This window comes from Ipomoea nil, unplaced genomic scaffold (assembly GCF_001879475.1).
Source record: "Ipomoea nil cultivar Tokyo-kokei standard unplaced genomic scaffold, Asagao_1.1 scaffold2939, whole genome shotgun sequence".
NCBI lineage: Eukaryota > Viridiplantae > Streptophyta > Magnoliopsida > Solanales > Convolvulaceae > Ipomoea > Ipomoea nil.
In genome coordinates, this window is record NW_017619367.1 from 1,291,170 (window position 1) to 1,304,435 (window position 13,266).

Below are 13,266 nucleotides of genomic sequence, written 5' to 3' on the forward strand. Positions count from 1 at the left end.
TTCAAGAAGAAAAAGAGCATGCAAGGACACCTTCATCATTAAAAGTAACACAAAAGGGCACAACAAGCCGAACCTCGGAGAAGACATGAAGTCTTACTAAGAATTTCACTCACTAAAGAAGAGATGAAATTCAATAAGAAAAAGTCAACCCAAAGCTTATCGACTCCCAAGAGACTTTGGGAAGAATTTAGGAAGTGCGCCCTAAGAAATCGGCTTGGTTGACCAAACCTGGTCAAGACCTTGGACGCATTAACGAAATAAGTGTTAAATCATCACGGGAGATTCCCTCAAGACAGGAGAGAATGATGAAACTTTAGCCTGGGAAGCAAGGTCTAACAAGGATCTTAAAGTCAAGCAAGTGCCAACACCAAGGAAGAAGGATCATCAGTTCATCAATACGTCGGGATCAAAGCATCAAACCAGAATAGTCACTTAAAATCTAGAACCCTTAACCCATCCTAGCCGAATTCCTTTCCCTCCCTCGGGAAATCGGCCCCCTCCTTATTTCAAAACCCTTTCTACCCTTCAAACCACATTCTTGATTCCCTATTTTAACGATTCCATACAAGGTGGCAACCTCACACCCTAAGTTGCAACCTTTAAAACTTTGATCCTAATTCCTAAATGAATAAATTTCACTTTTGGTCCTATGACTATTGTTGTCTTGTTAATTTTACTCCATGAGTTTCAAAACTGTCAAATTAGTACCTTAACTGTGTAATTTTTCTCAATTTTGGTCCATCCGGCCAAATTTTTGACAAAAATTAATTGAAAAGACAAATTTACCCTTAAATTTTTAAAATAACAACTTTAAATATTATTTTTTCCGCTGTTGTCGTCGACAACCATTTCTCCTGTTTGTTCTCTGTTTGAATCTACGACTTGAATTCATGTTTGAACAACTGATACTCTTTTGACAGCGGAATTTGATAATTAAAGATGACTACTTTACGTTAAAGACTTAAAGGCAACATCTTTTCCTTTTTATCTGTAAAATTAAGGATTCAATTGTTTTCTTTGATTATTCCGTGGTGAAGGAGGAGCGTCGGAAGATGATGACGGTTTTGGGGTTGGGATTAGGATTTGTTGTGTTGACGTTTGTTCCGGCGGGTTACGGTCAGATTCCGATTCCGACAATGCAGGATAGTTCTGGTATGAGGAAAGAGTCGCCGGAGTTGATTCTGGGCTACAGTATGTATTCGATCGGTCATTACAGTACGTATTTACAGATCAATTAACAGAGTGCGATTTGGGCTATGAATTTGACGTTTGAATTGGTTTGTTAATTGACAGTATGGTTGTGTGAAGGGGGTTTAGGGGACGCCTTCGTTCTTCGTGCATGGTTTTCCGTTGCCTGATGATGCCTCTACCTTAGACTACAAGAAATGGAAATTCATCATTGATCATTTGCTGTTCGCCTAGCTAAGGTTTATTCATCTATGGAAGAATCAGTTTCAATCACTCTCACCGTAAACGAACTTCACTGCTCCTGCTACTCTGCTAGACAAACTACTTAATTAAATAAACTCATTACTTAATCAATTAAACTCAAGCTATAAATTCAAACAGAGGACAAACTGTTCGGAGAAATGGTTGCCGACGACAGCAGCGAAAAAATAATAATATTTTAAGTTATTATTTTTAAAATTTGAGGGTAAATTTGTATTTTCAGTTATTTTTCACCAAAAAATTAGTCAAATGGACTAAAATTGAAAGAAATTGCATAGTTAAGGTACTAAATTGAAAGTTTTGAAACTCATGGACTAAAATTAACAAGACCCCAATACTCATAGGACCAAAAGTGAAATTAACTCTTCCTAAATTCACTTTGTCCTTAGGTTTGAAACCCACTCTCTTAGCCCTTTAAACCTAATCGTTCCCAAAAACCCAGCACACATAGACATACAATTATACAGTTTCCCCGCAAAATACTTTCACTATAGGACCACCGTACTACCTTTGACTCGTTACCCCCGCAATGATTTCTAAGCTTCGGGGACGAAGCTTCTCGTAAGGGGGGAAGAGTGTAACACCCCGTGTTACGGCCTTCAATCCCGGATTAATTATTTAATTAATCCCGTTAATAATAATTAAATATGATTTAATTCGGTTAGGTTCCCCTTTAATTAATTAATGAGGTCCACCATGAACCGTGGACCCTTGCCTAAATGAGAGTCTTAGGCCTATTAGGAATAAAGGAAGTAGGCCCTTTACTATTCAGATTATGATTAGGATTCTCTTTAATTAATTAATATGGTCCACTATGGACCATGGACCCTTATCCCTAAAACAAGTCCTTAGTCCTATAAGGAATAGAATTAGTAAACCCATACAATTCAGGCTCTAATTAGGAGTCTTAATATATAAATAGGGACCAAGTGGCTTGTAGTCCACTGGTATCGGATTGCTCCCCTAAGTGGGAGGTGTAAGGTTCGAACCTCAGTTGAGGCACTAGTGTGTATATGTAGGGTATCCCTAAAAAAAAAAAAAAAATATATATATATATATATATATATAGGGATATAGAAGGCACCTAGATCTCTCACTACACAAGAAGTCCCAAGAATCCCCTTAGAAGAAAGCTTAAAGAAAGCCCCTTCATAGCCAATGAATTGATTTGTGATATTATTCTTGATAAATATATGGTGTTCTTGATGTTCTTAATGACTATATGAGGTTCTTGATAGTTATATGATATTCCTACCGAATCTTGATTTTGGAAGATGAATTGTGTTCTTGTTGATTTAAAAATAATTAGAACCCTAGGTTATATCGTAGAATTCGTATGCTATTATTCTTGGTATATTGGGTGGGAATTCGCATGATTGGGTGTTGATTATGTTTAGAAAAACATGATAGGTTATGTGCCGTATGTTTCTTGATTTTGATCCATTAATTGTCTACGTGTGCAATCAATTGCGTTTGAAAGTGTCTAAGCATGGTTTCGGGTTCCACAAAGGTTCCCGAGGCGTTTTTTGTGAAAAAGAGTCAGTGGGGGGTAGGTGGGGGTAGGGGACCCGCCACCTACCCGCGGCCTAGTCGGGCAACGCCAGCAGCGGGCAGCTGCCCCCCGGGCACCCGCTGCCCGGAATAGTAAAACGCCGGCGGGCAGCCGACGGGTGACCCCTCACCCACCGGCTACCTGCTGGTTTGTACCCCACTTCGGGATCCCAGCTTCCCCGTTTGATGTTCCCCCGACCCCCGTGGTGTCCCAACGGACTCCGTCTATCGTGCCTATGTCTAGTTTGATTTTCAGGTACCGTTCGTAGGTCGTATGAGTCTTATATATTACATGCTAATTGAATTTGTATCCCGTTGACCTAGGTGAAAGAAGTATGAACCCCTTAGGATTATTCTTAGTATGTGAAGTATCACGCATAGGTTTTGTTATACGTTTTCTCCCCCTTCCCAATGTGTTAATGTGGGCTGCATGTGCTTACTATGTGTTATGTGTGCATGTTACCCCGATTTGGTTGAGATCAATCGGGCTATACGGGCAGTCGGATGGGCTGAGAACCATACCGGCTGTTAACCAGGCTAGTAGAGACCGGTCAGGTATATAAATATTATATAGGACTGAGGTCCACTATACGGGCAGTTGAATGGGTTGAGAACCATCCCAACAGTTAACCAGGCTGGTAGAGACCGGTCAGGTATATAAATATTATATAGGACAAAGGTCCACTATACGGACAGTTGAATGGGTTGAGAACCATCCCAACTGTTAACCAGGCTGGTAAAGACCGGTCAAGTATATAAATATTATATAGAGTTGTGGCTCATCGGTCGGTTGCGATCGACCCCTCCGTATTGTGAGACGGGGCAGGGTGCTGCGGGGCCGTGTCAGAGCTATATGCGCTGACCCTCTTGTATGGGCATGCGATTGGTCCTGTGGCGCCAACAAAGTGTGCTATATGTTGAGAAAAGAAGGATTGATGATGTGACTGATATAGAAACTTGACCGTAGGATTCGTGCTAGTAAACTATACATGTTTAATTGTGATTATTGGTTGTATATAACTATGCCCTATGTCGAGAATCGTATATACTTGGTTATGACTGTAGATTGTGTGTACCCCTATTTGTCGAGTCGGTTCCCTGATTTGAAAGCTAGAGTCTCTTAGGATATATCTTCATGCTTCGAAATGACTTTTCGTATATCTATGTGTATATATATATATATATATATATATATATATATATATATATATATATGTATTGTATTTCAACGCATTGGAGTGGGTTACCAGCATCTCTCGCTGAACAGATATATTTGGCTTTCAGGCACAGAAGAATAAGTCACTAGAGCGCGCTAGATCTTGGAGCGTAGAAGTGGATAGTTTCCCTTTCGGCCTGCGTGCCATGTTATGCATTCGCTTTATTAAGGATATTAGTTAGTTGGCCTGTGCACCTGAGTTCTCTAGCTCAGGTGTGGCATAGCACCCCGTACTCTTTATGTTACGTTTTTGGGAATTAATGAGATTTCACCTTTATTTTATAAGTTTTAAATGTCTCGAAAATTTGGGGTGCTACAGTTACAGTTGGTATCAGAGCCTAGGTTTGATCCTAGGAAGGAGTTAAAATATAGACTTTCTAAGTGGCTAAGTGTGGTTTGAGACCTTTAAGCAACCTTAAGAATCTAAGTGTTAGGCTTAGGACTCTAGGTTGCGCGGTGAGCTGAGTGTTGCTTTCTGTTCTTTGCTTGCTATCTTTTAGTAACCGTGTTGTTGTTGTAGAAGTTTGCAATGCCTCCTCGTCCCCGAGCTCGCACCCCGGAGACCCCAACAAACGAGCAGCTCGCTCAGAATCTCCACCAGTTGACGCAGACGCTCAGTGAAGCCTTGTTGAACAACAACCACACAGTGCCGCTTCCTCAACCTGCTGGGCACCGCGATATAGGTCGCTTGGTGTCGGGTCATCGGCCGCCCACCTTTGCGGGTGAAGAAGACCCGGTGGTCTTGGAAGAATGGTTAAGGGTGTTCGACAAGATCTTCACAGTTGTGGGCTGCCCCGAAGAGAGAAGAGTGGAACTGGCAACGTTTTACTTTTGCCATGAGGCGGATCTGTGGTGGGTCCATGAGGGTCCGGCCTTCCTTGAAGAGCCCGAGTTCGACTGGTCCGCGCTTAAGGATAGGATGCGCGAGAGGTTTTACCCAGCGCATGTGCGAGCCGCCATGTTTGATGAGTTCCTTCACCTGCAGCAAGGATCCCTGTCTGTGGTCAAGTACCACAAGAAGTTTTTGGAGTTGGCGCGCTTTGCTCGGGTGCTTGTGCCTACGGAGCTTGCTAAGGTTGAGAGATTCGTTGCCGGTCTGAATTATGAGGCACGAAAAGCGTTGACGGTGAGTAGGCCAAGTTCCCTTAAGGATGCGTATCTGAGTGCCGCGGATCTGTATCGCGTTCAGCAGCTTCAAAAAGGATCTTACGAGTTAGCCAGGAAGAGAGTTGAGGCGGAGGTTCTTCTACCTTCAAGAAGCCACGACCGTGTTTTCAAGCCAAGAACGTGTCATCCTCATCTCAAGGACCTAACCGGATGGAACAAGGGAATCAAGCTAAGTTGTTTCCATGCCGAAGATGTGGGAAGGTGCACGTGGGCCAAGATTGTCATGGCCAAGTGCTTCGGTGTTTCCGATGTGGAGATCATGGTCACAAGGTCGCGGAGTGTCCTCAGCAAGCCGGTCAGATAGCGTTGTCACCACCCCCGGGAGTCAGAGGAGCCCAGGGAGGTAGTTCGGGTCGTGGAGCAGTTGGAGCTAGGCCACCAGGGACGGTCTTCGTGATGGGGCGTTCGCAGGCAGAATCTGAGGGTTTGGAGGAGGAGGAGTTGGCAGGTAATCCTATCCTAGCCTATCCTTGTTTTTCGCGAATATCGTGTTCCTTGTTGTCTTGAAATGCTATCTTGTGTTTCGTTGTTGTCTATATGAGTTACTTGGCATGTTTTTCCTTTGATAGTAATTCCTTTGGAGTTAGGTGTAAACTCTTCTTGTTAAGTGACTTCTTTAGTTTGGCATATAAGTTTCGTTGGGGAGTTAGCCATCCATCTTTGAAATGAGTTGTGCTTGGGACAATTTTACAATCCTTATATTTGGTCATTCTTGACACTATCCTTTTTAGAAATCCTTTGAATCTTCCCAAGCATTCTTTGAAAGTTGTAATTAGTAAATCCATACCAGAAATCCTTTTCTTGTGTAGCTTAAAGTCAAGCCAAAATGTTTAATTGTAACCCTTGAGTTTCGAACCCAAGCCTATTCTTTGCCAACCCAACCTCTAAACCACTTAAGCTAATTGTCTTCCTTAAAACCTTCTTAATTTTAATTCCATTTAAACTATAAATCCTCACTTTACACAAATCCCCAAATTAAATCATCTTTTCCCCAATCTTTTCCACAATCCCTAATTTCCCAAATTTCTTCCTTTCTTCTTCTTCCCTACCCGTGAACCACCGAGCGCCCACCCCCCCCCCCCCCCCCCCTCCCGTCGCTACACTAGCAACCCGCCACCCCACCACCGGCGTAGCAGCCAGCCGCCACCGCCTCACCGATCGCTGCTGTCGTTCACCGCCCGCCGGAGCTGCGTGGCCGAGAGAGAGAGAGAGAGCAGTGAGAGAGGGAGTGAGAGCCGTCGAGAGAGAGGAGAAAGAGGAGAAGCCTTGGGTCCTTTTTGTTGAGCTTTGGGTCATCTTCAACCTTGCCTAGAAGGTCAAGTTTGGCAAGAAAAGCGGAATGGGTGGATACCCATTACCTCGTTCTTGAAGGTAAAGCTTTTGATCCGGAATCTTTTCCTGATTCTTTGTTGGGTATGCTTAGATTCCAAGGTTTGTTGGATGGGTTTCTCGCCATAAGGGTCGAGACTTACCCGAGTTTGGTTAAGGAATTTTATCGTCACATGGTTGTGACAAAGGAGGGTGATAAGCTTTAGATCACTTCTAAAGTGAGAGGTGTGAAGGTTGTGTTATCTGAAAAGAGGCTGGCTCAGCTTTTGAGTTTTACTGCTTCCGGAGTTGCTCAGTACAGTGGTCATTCATGGATTAGTACAGATACCATGGGGTACCGAGACTATTTGAGTTATCTGTTGGGCCGTACGAGTGGTTTCACTCAAGCTTCGAGGCCGGAGGAAAAGTTGTCCGCGGAGCAACGGATTTTGGTGATGTTGGTATCGGATTGTTTGTTGCCTAATAACAACAAAAGCAAGTTGTTGGGAAAGTTGGAGTGCACTCTTGCCTTCTGTCTCAAGAATATGGTTAAGTTCAACTTGCCAGCTTTGATGTTGCAGCATATGGTTTTCTGTCGGGATCATAACCGGAAAAGTGTACCGTAGGGATGGTGTTGAGCTGGATTTTGGTTAGAAAGGGTGTAAGCGTGGATGGTTGTCTTCCAAAGACCGTGGGAAAGTTGGTGTTGGATGCCTCCAATCTTCGGAGTTGTAATTTGCTTCAGCTAGATGATGGTGATTACATCACTTTGGAAGAAGTGGCAAGGAAAGCACCAGGAGAACGGGTCGAGTTGGCAACGGAGCTTGGGATTCATGTCGAGAAGTTGAGCCTCGCAGTCCAGAGTTTGGGTGGTGACGAAGAGGTTGAGGAGGAAGCAGGCCAAGAAGAAGAAGTGGAAGCACCGGAAGCTGCCGATGCCGAAGAAAGTGACTCGGAAAGTGAAGAGAACCAACGAAGAAGAGAAGCCCGCACCAAGAGGGAGCACAACTCCATGATGCATGAGGAGCATGTTTTCGCCTTGCTTCGTCAGCAGAACCGCATGATCGAGGAGGGTTTCGCCTACATGAAGACACAGTTTGTCGCAGTGAATCAGAGGCTATACCAGATTGAAGCCAGTTCAAGCCGCAAAGGAGAAGATGATGAAGAATCTGAGGAGGCCGAGGAGTCAGAGAGTGAGGAGTTCTAGCTTGTGTTGTGGTTGTCCGTGTTCACCGTTGTGCTTGTTTTGCTTGTTGCTTTGTTGTTTGTGTAGCTTGGTAGTTGGTGTTGGTTGTCTAGTTCTTAGTTGTTGTCTAGAAGTTGGTGTTTGTGTTGGGCTAGAGTTCTTGATGCTCAATTCATCCGTTTGTTAAACTCTTGCCAATCCGTGATTTAAAATGCCTTCTTCCTTGCTTTGGGAGACTTTCTTGCTTTGAAATTCTTGTGAATTCTTTTGGGAGTCTTTGACCTAAAGAGTTGTTCTTATACCTCTTATCACAATGTTGTTTCCTATCATCGTTTGCCTTCAATTCGTCGTACCCAAGCTTTGGGGACAAAGCTTCTTTGAAGGGGGAGAGGATGTGACACCCCGAAATCCAAATTCAATTAATGGATTAATTGAGTAATTAATCCTATTTCAATTGGTGAATTAATTCCTAAAATCCTGAAAATTCAATACTTGAGGACTAGTAATTGACTAGTCAACCCCAAAGTCAAAGTTGTACATTGAGCTTTGTAAGGAGCTCCCTTGTTCCCTACACTTCCTTATGTTAGTAAGGGTATTCTTGACATTTCACTTGTTGTTGGTAATGTAACCTAACCTAGTAGACCAACTTCATTCTCTCCTTACACTTTTCTAAAAATCTAGCTCCACCCTCTCTCTAAAAGGTGAGTAGCTTTTCTTCCAAGCCAAGTTGGAACCTTGCCAAAACTTCAAGAGTTGCTTCCAAGATTCAACCTTTCTTGTATTTGGGCATCTAGGAGGGTAAGATCTAAGTTCATCTTGTGTTTTTGGTTTTATCTAAGGTGTCTTTTCTTAAAGATAGGATCTTTATGATCTTTCGGTATGTTCTTGAAGTGGGTTTGGAAGGTGAGCCTAGTGAGGAGCTTGTTGAGGTGTAAAGTGAAGTCTTTAGTCTACAAGAGGTAACTCATGCTCTACAAAATCTATTTTGCTTACCTATATGTGATTTCTTGAATTCTACATGTGTTTTGCTATGAAATGTGAGTGTTTATGCATTGTCTTGTGAAAATGCATATCTAGAGCTTGTGTTTAGGGTTCTTGTGTGCCATTGCTTGGCATTTCCTTTGATTCAAGTCATTTTGTTGTATTTGGTGAGATTTGGCATGTTTTGGACTTGAATTTGAGTTTGGAGAAGAAAATCCGCGAAGGGTTGTATTGTGGTACAGGGGTGTACCCGCGGGCGAAACGACGGGTAGAGGTCCAACCCGCCGCCCACCCGCATGGTACACGATGTGAAGGAGCCTGTACCCGCGGGCGGAACCACAGGTAGAGGCTTACCCGTGGGCCTACCCGCGGGTACGTGTTGTGATGTTGTTGGGGATTTGTTTCCCGTGATTCTTTTGACTCGGTATTTGGTCTTTTGACTTCCCGATGTTCTTTTGTGGAACTATTTGAGTGTCTTCTTGATGTTTCATATGTCTAGAACTATATGGTATGGATCCATGTAGGTTTTGGTGTCTTGAATCGTGCTAAGTGTTCAACATTGTGTTTCGTTGAACCGTGATGAGTCTTGTGTGTTCCTCGGAACTACCTTTGGTTTACCCGTTTGATAAGCATGCTAGTTTGGTGTTTAACTGCTAGCATGTGTGTTGTTTGTACCTTCCTTTTGGTTGATGATAACTTGTGTTATTCATCGTTGTTGTTGTTGGACTGTGATCCATTCCTTGATTGAGTATGGTTTCATATCTTCGTTGTGATCCATTGATTGATTCCTGTTGAGGTGTGATGTGTGTGTGGCTTTACCTAGATTGCACGATTTGTGGTATGGGACACTATTTACCAAGGTATTGCAACGGTCCTCGTGGTGGCCGTGACGTGATTATGGAGTTGTGACCTTTGTGTAAGGTTCACGTCATTCTTGGGTGGCATGTGTTGCCGTGTGTGTGTACGGTACCCTCGTGTACTATGAAATTGGTGGTTTTGTTGGTGGTTGATTGGTGGGGGACGACAGTCCCAGGAGGGAAAAGGTTGGACTAAGAAGTACAGGGGTCCTGGAGGTAATGGTTGGAAGAAGATACAAGGTTGGGGGTAGCCATAAGGTTGGAACCGGGCATAAGGAAGGCATATCAACTCGTGATGGGTGATGTCACGAGGGCTTGTGTAGTCGTTGTTGTGAGTTCTCTTCTTGTGACGTGTGTAGTCACAAGGGCATGTGTTGCCTAGGCACGTGTTGCCATCGGTCTTGTCTTTATCCTTTGTGTTGTGGTTATCCTTTGTGGTTTGGGATGTGTTCCCGTATCCTTGTTGAGAGTGTTGAGTCTTGTGTTGACTATTGCTCTTGGTTTTGTACTTATATATATGTATTCCGTTTCGAAAATGGCTTTACAACTTATATCTTATCTATGTATGATATTTCACATGTATTGGTGGGTTACCAGCATTATTCGCTGACCGAGCGTCGTCCCATGTTTTATTGTGTTCTTTCAGGTGATGTCTAGGCGAGTGCGCAGTCTAGTGCCTGTTAGCGTAGCTTCTCCCGCTTGTTTATGGCCTGTGTGCCGGTTTAGTTGTAGACTTTTGAGACTATGGATTAGTTGTAAACAATGCAGATATTGCCGTAGCGTTCATCCTTTTTGGTGAACGTGACATAACACCCCATGACTTGGATTTATCTTTATCTAAGTTATCTTTTAGTCTTCCGCTGTGTTTGTTGTTTAGCCCTGTTACCTGCATGTTTAAGACTTTTAAATAGATTGTTTTTAGGGGGTGTTACAACCCAACATAGATCAGTTGGTGGATGAGACGGCAGGATGCGAGCTTATGAGCTTCATGGACGCCTTCCATGGGTATCATCAAATATCCATGCATGAGGAGGACGCCGAGAAGACCGCCTTCACCACTCCCGAAGGGATATTCTGCTACTTGGTCATGCCATTCGGATTGAAGAATGCCGGGGCCACATACACTCGCATGGTGGCAAAGCTGTTTAAAACGGTGTTGGGACGAAACATGGAAGCATACGTGGACGACATGATCGTCAAAAGTCGCAAGGCCACCTCTCATGTCGAGGATCTCAGCGAGGTATTTTCCATTATGAAGAAATTTAATATGCGCTTGAACCCAAAAAAAATGCACCTTCGCCGTTGATGGGTGCAAATTTTTGGGCTTCATGGTCACTAGGAACGGCATTGTGCCGAACCCAGAAAAGGTAAAGACTATCCTTGACATGGAGCCTCCGCGGTCCATAAAGGAAGTCCAGAGACTCAACGGGCGCCTGGCGGCCTTAGGCCGTTTTCTGTCTAAATCGGCTGAATGTTCCCTCCCCTTCTTCCAAATCTTGAAAAAGAACAAAGGGTTCGAGTGGACGCCAGACTGTCAAAAGGCCTTCGAGGAGTTGAAAAAATACTTGTTGTCCCCGCCCCTGCTTGCAAAGCCAGAGGCAGGTGAAAGCTTAGTCTTGTACTTGGGCGTGTCACAGGGTGCGATCAGCTCCATACTGGTCAAAGAAGATGGAGGGACTCAGCGTCCCATCTACTACGTAAGTAAAGCCCTACATGACACGGAACTCCGGTACAGTGTGCTGGAGAAAACAGTATTTGCCATAGTCACTTCATCAAAAAGGTTGGCTCACTACTTCCAAGCTCACCCCATCCACGTGCTCTCACATCAACCGTTGGGGAGTTTCCTCCGGAACACTAACAGCTCCGCCAGGATGGCACGGTGGGCCATGCACCTCAGTTAGTTTGACATAGATTTCAAACTGAGGCCCGCCATCAAAGGTCAAGCTCTTGCAGACTTTATAGTGGAGTGCACAGCTCGGGAAGTGATGAACTAGGTAGAAACTGAAGATGGAGGGTAGTGGACCTTGTCCACAGATGGTTCTTCCAACAACAAAGGTTGCGGTGGCGGCGTAGTGCTCGTCACTCCGGAGGGATTCCGCGCCTACTATGTCATCCGATTCCACTTCAAGTTATCTAACAATGAGGCGGAGTACGAGGCCCTCCTCAATGGGTTGCGATTGGCGGCAGGACTACGAGCTGAAAAGGTCCGAATTCGATGCGATTCCAAGCTGGTAGTCAGCCAGGTGTCTGGGGAGTATGAAGCCAACGAAGGAAGCATGCAGAAATACAGAGACGCGGTACTGAGAACCTTGCGCGAATTCGAAGGATATGAAATACACCAGGTACCAAGAGAGCAGAACGCCGACGCCGACATGCTCTCAAAACTAAGTACCAGAGTCCCCAGCCACATCAGGAAGATCGCTCGGCTAGAAGACCTCGAGACTTCAAGTATCGATGTTCCATGGGTCTTCCTTGTGCAGACTAGGGAGCCATGTTGGATTGACCATATCAAGCGATACAAGGCAGATGGCGCCTTACCGCAAGACGAGGCAGACGCAAAGGTAACAAAGTTACGGGCACCCAGCTACGTTGTCTCGGGCGATAAGCTATACAAACGCTCCTACAACGGCACGTTACTGAGGTGTCTATACCCAGATGAAGCCAAGTTGGTGATGAAAGAAGTCCACTAGGGGGTATGCTTCGCGCACCAAGGGGCGTACACCATCGCACGACGCATCATGTTACAGAGGTATTTTTTGCCCAAAATGCTAAGGGACTGCGCCGAGTATACAAAGTGATGTCCCAAGTACCAAGAGTTCGAGGCACTACCAAGTCGACCTGCGACAAATTACACCGTGGTAAGCACCGCGATTCCTTTTTCAAGGTGGGGAATTGATGTAACACCCCGAAATTTTTCAACTTTTAAGACTTATATAATAAAGGTAAATTCACATTAATTCCCAAAAAATATAATATAAGAGTATGGGGTGCTATGCCACACCTGAGCTAGAGAACTCAGGTGCACAGGCTAACTATCTAAAATCCTTAATAATGTCAATACATAAGCATGGCACGCAGGCCGAAAGGGAACTATCTACTCTACGCTTCCAATCTCTAGCGCGCTCCAGTGCCTACTCATCCGTGCCTGAAAGCCAAATATATCTGTTCAACGAGAGATGCTAGTAACCCACTCCAACGCGTTGAAATACATTATAGATAGATATATATAGAATATAGATATATGAAAAGTCATTTCGAAGCAGGAAGATATATACTTAAGAGACACTACTTTAAACCAGGAATAAACTCAACAAATAGGGACAAGCACATCAATCAATAATAAACAGTTATGTACAGATAGTATCACAAGGAATACATGTTTCAGGTCACCAATCATTTTTCAATTCCAAACACATCATCATCCAATCAGCATTCATATCACGTAATCATTGATGGCGCCACGGGACCAATCGCATGCCCCGAACATGAGGGTTAATGCTTATAGCATTAACACGGCCCCGCAGCACCCTACCTCAGTACCGTGGTATGAG

General features: G+C 44.2%; 1 protein-coding gene across 1 annotated transcript; it reads left to right on the forward strand.

Annotated features, from left to right (window-relative positions):
• The first annotated feature begins 10,703 nt into the window (after positions 1 to 10,703).
• LOC109162349 lies at positions 10,704 to 12,405 on the forward strand. The gene is made up of 3 exons (XM_019311071.1): positions 10,704 to 10,955; positions 11,221 to 11,611; positions 11,750 to 12,405. The coding sequence occupies exons 1-3, from the start codon at positions 10,704 to 10,706 to the stop codon at positions 12,403 to 12,405; spliced, it is 1,299 nt and encodes a 432-aa protein (XP_019166616.1).
• The last annotated feature ends 861 nt before the right edge of the window (positions 12,406 to 13,266 follow it).